The sequence below is a fragment of the Geospiza fortis genome, unplaced genomic scaffold (genome assembly GCF_000277835.1).
Source record: "Geospiza fortis unplaced genomic scaffold, GeoFor_1.0 scaffold244, whole genome shotgun sequence".
In the NCBI taxonomy this organism is placed as follows: domain Eukaryota; kingdom Metazoa; phylum Chordata; class Aves; order Passeriformes; family Thraupidae; genus Geospiza; species Geospiza fortis.
In genome coordinates this window covers 901,988-911,594 of record NW_005054370.1, presented here as the reverse complement: position 1 = coordinate 911,594, position 9,607 = coordinate 901,988, and the positions used below count along the sequence as shown (strand labels likewise).

Below are 9,607 nucleotides of genomic sequence, written 5' to 3'. Positions count from 1 at the left end.
CTGGATCTCCAGAGGCAGAGACTGCACCTTTCTCCAGGATCCCTGCTCCAGCAGAACCACCCCTGACACTGCAGGAGGGCTGAGCCACAATTCCAATGGGGCTGCTGCCAGCACCCTGACCCACAGGGTGTCAGGTTGGGTTCTGACTCTGTCAGTGTTGGTTTGGTTACTGCATTGTTTATTTTATTTTCTTCCCTAATAAAGAACTGTTATTCCTGCTTCCATATTTTTGCCTGAGAGCCCCTTAATTTAACATTTATAGCAATTTGGAGGGAGGGGGTTTACATTTTCCATTTCAGGGGAGGCTCCTGCCTTCCTGAGCAGACACCTGGCTTTCCAAACCAAGACAACAGGCTGGGCAGAGAAGGGACCAAGAGTATTCCTTGGGGGTTGGGGTGTTGGCTGATGAGTCCATAAAACCCAGCAAGGTGCTCTGCTGGCCCAGAAAGCCAAAGATGTCCTGGGCTGCAGTGCAGGAATTGTGAGCAGCAGGTCAAGGGAGGGGATTCTGCCCCTCTGTTCCATTCCTCTGAGATCCCTTCCTGCAGAGCTGCCTCCAGCTCTGGGGCCATCAACACAAGCAGGGTGTGAAGGGCAGGAAAGGACACCTGGCTTTCCAAACCAAGACAACAGGCTGGGCAGAGAAGGGACCAAGAGTATTCCTTGGGGGTTGGGGTGTTGGCTGATGAGTCCATAAAACCCAGCAGGGTGCTCTGCTGGCCCAGAAAGCCAGAGGTGTCCTGGGCTGCAGTGCAGGAATTGTGAGCAGCAGGTCAAGGGAGGGGATTCTGCCCCTCTGTTCCATTCCTCTGAGATCCCTTCCTGCAGAGCTGCCTCCAGCTCTGGGGCCATCAGCACAAGCAGGGTGTGAAGGGCAGGAAAGGGTCCAGAAGAGGCCACGGAGATGCTCCAAGGGCTGGAGCCCCTCTGCTCTGCAGAGAGCTGGGGGTGACCTGGAGAAGGCTCCAGGGAGAGCTCAGAGCCCCTCCCAGTGCCTGAAAGGGCTCCAGGAGAGCTGGAGAGGGACTTGAATCCCACCCCAGGGGCTTACCTGGGACTGCACTGAGGTTTGAACCAAAGAGCCCCACAGCCCTGGAGCTGAGCACTGCTGGATGCCAGAGCTACACAACCACTTCCAGAGGGACCAGGGAATGTGAGCGGCAGAATGAAGACTCCAAAAGAGGTCAGCATCAGTTCTGCAGGTTCCTGCCCTCACTGCACACCCCAAGGCAGCCTGTGGAGCTCTCTGGATCCCAGGAGCCGGTGGCTGTGGAAATGTCACCCCTTTCTTTGTTTAGGGTGGCAAAGAGCCCAAAGCAACCGAGCCCCTTCTGCAACGCTTCACTTGCAACCACTGCTCAGTCATCCCAACCCCAATTTATCTTTTACAGGAATAAAAGCTTCTGGGTGCAAGGCCAGATGTGCAGAGGGGAAAATTTGGACCTGAAACAAGGGGAAATTGAGCTGCAGTTATATGGAGTCATAAATATTTACTGCAATGTAAACTGAAGGACTGAACTCCTCATTTGATTTTTTTAACTTGAAAAAAAACCATTAAATTTACAAGGTCTCTCACCAGAAAAGTGGAAAAGTATATAATTAGAGTCTAAGGAAAACAAGCTTGAACAAATGTGCTGTGTCTGTCAATGTGGATTCCCTCCACCCCAGCTCCCTTTGGAGCTGCACCAATTCCCCCTTCTGTCCTGTCTGCGCATGAGAGCAGGCGGTGCCAGGGCTGAGGCAGCAGCTTTGTTTGTGCATGTGCACAAGATAAACACACTCTGCACTCCAAACTGCCAGCTCCGTGCTGCTGGCCGAGTTTGGAAGCATCAGTTCTAAAATTCAGCTCAGCCCTCCTGGCCTTGCTGTCATGAACACAACAGTTTGTGTCACACAGCACACCAAGACTCCCCAGTAATCATCACTCAATGCATTTTTGCTGCCATTTGACACCAGTTTGGGGTGCTCTGGCCATAATTCCATCCTCCCACTGATGATGGTGATGGCTCAAAGCTGTGCAGCTCCAGATGCCAGCAGCAGGGCAGTGCCACAGCCCCTGCCACCCTCTCCTGTGCCACAAATATCTGTCCCTGTGCTCAGGAGGGCCAGGCAGGCAGTGTCCCAGCTCCCAGGGTGTCCAAGTGCACGTTCAAGCAGCCATCCATGACGAATCCCCATCCCACACGTGCTGGTGGCCGCTTCCAGCAAAGCACTGGAGTCAGTGCTCCAGGAAGGCACCCCCAGGGTGGCTTTGTGCTGCCACCCACGCCGAGGGAAGAGCTGGAAAGCTCTGTTTTGATAAGTCCATCTGGGAGCTGAGGCAGGATGTGAGGGCTGAGAAGATGGATTGAAGCAGCACATCCAGCCTGGAGGGAGCAACTGGGTGGCAGAGACACCAAGGGGACAGGAGAGGATGGAAACTGAAGGGGCTGAAGAGATGAGTGGAGTTTGGGGGGGCAGGGAGAAGAGAAAATGAGGCTGGAATAAGATAGTCTTTAAGGTCCCTTGTAGCATTCACATTCTCTGAAAAATCCCTTCGCCCAGGATTTTTCTCCTGGGAAGCTGAGGAGCCTCAGAGAAAAGGAAAACAATTCTCTTCTCATTTGCTTCTCCTGTGTTGTGCTCACGTGGAATGTGTTTGGAGATTGTTTACCCACAGGTGATTGTTCCATTGGACTCTGCTGTGAGTTGTTTTCACTCTTTGGCCAATCAGGGCCAAGCTGTGTCGGGACTCTGGAGAGAGTCACGAGTTTTCATTATTATCTTTTTAGCATTGTGTAAGTATCCTTTCTGTATTCTTTAGTATATTATAGTATTCTTTAATATAATATAGTATCATAAAATAATGAATTAGTCTTCTGAGAACATGGAGTCAGATTCATCATTCCTTCCTTCCTCAGGGCTCCCTGTGAATCCAATAGTCCCTTCCAACCCAAACCATTCCAGGATTCTCACAGGCACTGCTCAAGGCACAGCTTTCAGGTTCTCTGCTGCTCCATTTTCCCCAGCTATGTTATAGGAACATCAATAACTATTAAAAGGAAAAACCAAATATGACAAGAATTATCTGTGCCCATCTTGTTGAAATTTACAGGCGGGATTGTAATTACCACAGGATTGTGTGGGATCACAGAAGGAAACACGAAGGAACATTTCAGTGGCAAAAAAGCACCTGCTAATGAAGAATAATGTCTGGGATGTAGAAAGCACCTTGATATGGACACACACTGCTCCCCACAGGGCTTTGAACCAGGGAGCAGCACAGGCTCATCAGAGGGGCTGATACAGCCAGCAAAAGGGGTACCAGCAGGAAAACCCCACATCTGGGCTGCTTCATCTTCCCTTGGAGTATTTTAGATGAGAACAGTGACATTCTTCACTTGCAGACAGCCCCCAGGGACAGCCCCAGCACGTGGCACACACAAACAAACAGAGCACACAGGTACTCCCAAGCCCTGGGAATTCTGCTGCTGCTTTCCTGAGGCTGGGAAACACCTTCTGCAAGAAAAACAAACCCTCCCACCTGCCTCCTTCTGAATCAGGAGCAGCTTCCAAAACATTAAGCTGCAATTAGGGCTGCAAATTTAGCCACAAGCACTTATAATCCATAAATCTGCACATCCAATAAAAAAATAACAGCTAAGGAGAGTCCAAAAGAGCTACTAATGACTAAAGTGGATTTCAACCACAGGCCATTCCTGTTTCCTGTTGCCCTGTGTTGAGTTCGTTTGGAGCTTGGTAATTATTGTCTCTGGACCCATTATATAGTAAGGAATATTTTATATTCTCTCTCTTTCCATAGTTTGTTGAGGCTTTAAAAAATATATTTTATATATATATATACACCTCACTTTTTTTTTTTGCATGTACTGCTTTCTTTCTCCAGCATAGAGAGCTCTGCATTTATCAGCAGCAAGCTTTGCCTTTCAAACCACGGCAGAAAATGAGATTTCTGAGTGTTACCTCCTGCATTCCCTATTTTCCCTATTCCCTATTTTTCCTTTTTTTTACATTTATTTTTTAATTGGATGAGCAGGTTCCAAAGGGAGAAATTCACACACTTACTTGGGCTTGTCTGGTCGCTGAGCCTCCGAAGTCTCCCGCTGGAGGTCCGGGTGATTCCTAAAGCAAAAAGAAAGTTGGAATGAGGAGTCCATGTGAGTGTGGGGTGTGGAGTTACCTCCCTGCTATCCCTCTGCGTCTGGCAAGGCACAGTTCTGTCAGGAATCTGATTTGTACAATCATTTCTCAGATCCAGGGAGAGTGACGTGTTATTTTAACCGAAAAACACCTCAGGAGAGACCTCCACCTTTCCCTGAAGATGACAAACATTGTTATTGTCTTGGTTTGGAAAGACAGGAGTCTGCTAAGGAAGGCAGGAGCCTCCCCTGAAATGGAAAATGTAAACCCCCTCCCTCCAAATTGCTATAAATTTGAAATTAAGGGGCTCTCAGGCAAAAAAATATGGGAGCAGGAATAACAGTTCTTTATTAGGGAAGAAAATAAAAGGATAAAATAAACAATGGGGGTCCTGCTGGAGGAGAAGGATGGGGTGCAGGATGGACACCAGCCCCAGGGTCCATCACCTCAGGCAGCAGAAGCTGGAGCTGCCAAGCCACGGGAGCTCCTCAGCTCATTCCAAACCCTGCCTCAGCACACAGAAATCTCAGGTCAGAGTTTCTACCTGCAAACAGGTAAGAAACCCCCAGGATTTGAGGGTGGCGATGTCAGTCAATTATATTATTTAAATTATTTTCTCACCATCTACCAGATCTGTTGGACAAGAAGCAAAGGGATTAAAACAGCATGAATTTAAGATACAGAACAGCTCTAAACTGTGTTTTGTAAAGGAGTCAGAACCCTACAAACCTTGTCAGCTAGAAGAGTGCATCACACAAGGAAAGAAAATATATTAAAAATTAAATAGATATATATATAGAGAGAAAAAAAGGCAGGAAAACTTTCATACAAGTAAGGCCTGGGATAGAGGGAGGGAATGAAAAAGAGCTGCCTGGCAGCTGGAGATGGAAAAAGCATTTCATGCTCAGAAGCCTGTGCTTGTGTATATAAATTTATATATATATGTATTAAAAAAAAATATATATATGCACATGTGTGTTTGCTCTGTCCCTTTCCTTTTCCAATATAAAAAGCCTCTGTGCCTACAACGTGATGTGGTTGAACCACAGGGCTGCTCCTGGGAAAGGACAACACAGGAGAACCCATGGGCAGCACCACCCAGAGCCATCCCCCTGCTCAGAAAGGGCCTTTTCTGCCCCCAGAGAGCCAAATCCAGAGCCAGGACTGTGCAGCCCCACACAGGAACACCCAGCCTGTCAGCTCAGGGGCTTTACCTGCACTGCAACTGGCCAGATGGGTGCTGCACCCTTCAGCCAGCCTCACTTTCCATCACTGACAGCAGGACAAAGGCTGAAGCTTCTGGGAACTCGTGCATTTTAAATTTTAAACATATTTTTGCTATTAAACCCAGTCCCTGAATCTTTTTTTTCTTAATTCTTTTCTCCTCTCTAAATGCCTACTGGCTTTTTGGACTCTAGCAAGAATGAAAAGCCTTATTTCCTCTGCTGAACAGAGGAACACTTTTAAACAGCTGAACAGATTTTTAAACAGCTCTTCTTGAGCCAGGCTGCAAGAGCAGTCACATCCCAGATCTGCTCTGTGCAGAGAGACAGCACCTCTGAGTTCCCTGTGTGCACTAATTTCCAGATTTTTTTAAATTATTTTTTCCTCTCTAAATGCCTACTGCTTTTTTGGACTCTAGCAAAAATGAAAAGCCCTATTTCATTTGCTGAAATAGATTTTTAAACAAATTTTCTAGAACCAGGCTGTAAGAGCAGTCACATCCCAGCTCTGCTCTGTGCAGAGAGACAACACCTCTGAGTTCCCTGTGTGCGCTATTTAAATTATTTTCTCCTCTCTAAATGCCTGCTGCTTTTTTGGACTCTAGCAAAAATGAAAAGCCCTATTTCATTTGCTGAAATAGATTTTTAAACAGCTTTTCTTGAGCCAGGCTGTAAGAGCAGTCCCATCCCAGCTCTGCTCTGTGCAGAGACAACAACTCTGAGTTCGCAGTGTGCAGGCAAGGTGCAGTGTTGAAACCCAGCTCTTAGAATGGCTCAAAAAGCAGAGAAAAGCAGCCCTGATGGGTGGCAGGCTGAGGAATGCAGATCTGCAGCCATGCTGAGCTGGTTAGAACAGCCTTTCATGTTCAAAGCCTCATTCAGTCTGCGGCGGGACAGGACGGAAGCTGAACGAGGAGCTCACAAGCTTGGACAGGATCACATCTAGGAAATCAGCTTTATTCCTTTCAGCAGCCACTTCAGCAGTGGAAAAACACACACAGGACTTGGAGCATCCATGCCCTGGCTGAGCTTGTGGCTTTTATCCTTTCTGAGGGTTTGTTTGTGTGCCCTGTCTCCCAGGTTTTCTCTGGGGAGCTGGAATTACCATTCTCACCCTTTTCTCAACGAGCTGAGTTGATTTGTTCTGTGTTGGAGGCAGCATTAGAGGAGGTTTTCCTGACAGCTGTTGCTTCACTGCCTGTTAACAACATTAATAATACATAATAATGCTGTTTATCCTCTCTCAGACAAAGGGAAAATGAGGAGTAAACACGAAATTCATCCAGGCAGCCCAATACCTACACAGAAAATCTACAGAGAGGAGAGAGAGCTGCAGAACCTGAGCCAAGCTTGCTATCTGTGATGCCCCACTGCCTCTCCAGAGGGAGGATCCAGACACAGTCCTGGAAAGCAGATAAACAGCAGGGAAAACTGGCAGCTTGGCAAAAAAATAGAATAAATAACGAGAAAGCAACAGCTAAAAATATGCTGCTGTGAACACACTGCCAAGAAGCCAGGGAGGGGGCAGGAGCAGAGAGCATCAGCTGCTGAGCCTGTTCTGGGGTTACCTCTATTTATAGCCTGGGAGCAGCAGTTTGAGCCCCAGGTTGGAGCTGTGAAATGAAAATGAAACATTTCCAGTGCAGACAGAGTGTCTGTGAGTCCTCTCTCAGCGCCGTGCAAACGCCCTCAAGCCACGCTGGAAAGGCACTGGAGCACTCTGGATAAGAACCACAGTGCAATGTGCTTTATTTAGCGGAAATTGGGAATTCTCCCCCTTGTTCCCACCAGGAGGAATCCAGAATGGAAGAACCCAACAGTTAAAAATCAGTCAGGCCAAGAGTGGCTCGTTCAGCCCCGCGGATGTGCCTCAGCAGGACAAAGCCCAGCTCAGCCCTACCTTGGCTCACCCTGAGCAAGTTTTTTTCCCATTTTATAATCAATGACTAATTCCCTCCAGATCCACGGGCTGGGGCCATATGGCTCAGCAGAAAGGCAGCAGCACCCAAAACCTCTGGGCTTCTCTGAGGTTTCCTTCATGACTGACAAAGCTCAGAATGGCCCCTATGATCGTGTCAGTGCCAAGCTCACTTTTAAATTGCTCCCTCCAGACAATATTGGACCAGGTTTTCTACTGTTTTGTGCTTCTTGCAGCTGCTGATGTAACACACTGGATGTAAAGTGTGGCATTCACATTCTCTGAAAAAATCCCTTCGCCCAGGATTTTCTCCTGGGAAGCTGAGGAGCCTCAGAGAAAAGGAAAACAATTCTTATCTGATTTGCTTCTCCTGCGTTGTGCTTATGTGGAATGTGTTTGGAGATTGTTTATCCAACAGGTGATTGTTCCATTGGATTCTGCTGTGAGTTGTTTTCACTCTTTGGCCAATCAGAGCCAAGCTGTGCTGGGATTCTGGAGTCACAAATTTTCATTATTACCTTTTTAGCATTGTGTAAGTATCCTTTCTGTATTCTTTAGTATAGTTTAGTTTAGCATTAATATAATATAGTATCATAAAATAATAAATAAACCTTCTGAGAACATGGAGTCAGATTCATCATTCCTCCCTGCCATAGGGGACCCCACAAATAAAAGCATCCCAGTAAAGCATCCCAGTATTGAAATGGGAGCCCCTTCTGGGTGCTCACCCTGCTGCAGGGGATGGAATCCAGGTTGTCTGGAGAAATCTCCAGTGGGACTTTTCTACCTGAGTTGGCTGAATCTGCACCTAGAGCTAACCAGGGAATTGCCAGAGATGTTCATCTCCAACAAAGTCAATGCATACATTCTCCAGAACGCACCAGAGTTTTTGGATGATCCACTCCAGACCCTCTGGGTACATGTGTAGGAATGTGCCCCCTGTTGACCAAATTATCCTTTGTCTCCTTAAAAAGGCAAAAAGCCCAGAAGCTTCTCTCCTCAATTTGGTAAGAAGACACCCCATAGGACCTTTGGGATTTCACCTCAAACCTAGAGCTACCCAATTGGACAGAGGCCAAAAAGTCCTGCCTAAGTAATTCTCTAGAAAAAGAAGACAACAAAGGAAATAATCGCTTTTGTGGGGTGTTTTTAGCAGGAGCAAGAACCTCTTGCCCCTGGCTTGGGTTTTCTCTGTAAGAGCTTTGTTATTTTGCTTTTTATTAAAATCCTTCTGTTTCCAACTCTGCCTCAGAAGCTGCTGAATTTATGCCATTTGGGGTAGCTGGGATATCTCAGGTGTGATGGGTTTCTCTGAGAGCTCATAGACCTGGCTCAAGGAGAAAACCCATCATAGATGTACCAGTGAAGAGAACCCACGTGAGACTGATTTTCTCCTCACTGTAAGCCATCCATGGTGCTACACTGCCATGATGTAAAACCCAAAAGGACAAGTGAGCAGTTCCCATTATCAACAGAGACCACGCAGAGAGGACAAACAATGGGGGAGGCAGCTCAGGAACTCGCTCTCTCTACACAGCCCAGTCAAAACCCAAACCAAACAAACAAAAGAACCCAAGCCAAACAAAGGTGGTGATGGGAAGGGATGGGCCAAACCAGCAGGAGCCATCCCACACTGTGCTGGAGTCAGCAATGAAGCACCAGCTCATCTGAGCAGCCAGTGTGACCCTTGCTTCTGTTACATGTATTGGCTGCAGGGTCTGAGCTCAGATAATTCAGCTTCCTTCTGCACCAGCACAGCACCGGAGATGTCTCCATCCAAGAACAGAGCTGCTCTGGACATATCCACACTCCTCCTGGCTTCCTGGTGTGTACAGCTCCAGGAAAATCACGGAGCCACCTCGGGATGGTTCCAGCTCTGGGGTGCTGAGGACTTCTCGGGAGTTTAGTTGTTAATTTCAGCCCTGAGATGTGTGAAAAGTCTCTCTATCGGCCCGTGTGTCCAAAGAACGAGCCAGAGTTCTTCAGTTTTCATTCTTAAAGTTATTTATTATATCTTATCTATAAAACTTTTCTCCCTGCCCAGCTGAGGTCCGGTCAGCAGGGCAGCCAGCGGCACTCTGACCGCTCCCAGGGTGGTGTCGTCTTTTTATACCACAAACTACATGTACATTATTTACAATTACTTTCCAATACCTATCACCTATGTTAGACAGTGAACTTCTATTCCAAACCAATCCCAAAGTGCCAACATCACAGCAGAAGATACAGATAGAGAAGAAGAAGAAGGACTGGACACGCCCAAGTCCCTCCATCTTGTCCCCAAACCCCCATTCTAAAAATCCCCAAATCTACCTTTTCACCCGGT

The 9,607-nt window shown here is 47.3% G+C and overlaps 1 protein-coding gene across 1 annotated transcript in view; it reads right to left on the bottom strand.

Annotated features, from left to right (window-relative positions):
• The window catches only part of SEPTIN9 (septin 9), a 155,506-nt gene that overhangs the window by 121,332 nt on the left and 24,567 nt on the right, over positions 1 to 9,607 (bottom strand). The window contains exon 2 of the mRNA XM_031059906.1: positions 4,066 to 4,122. Coding sequence (XP_030915766.1) covers positions 4,066 to 4,122 — 57 coding nt within the window. The remainder of the gene's footprint in view (positions 1 to 4,065; positions 4,123 to 9,607) is intronic.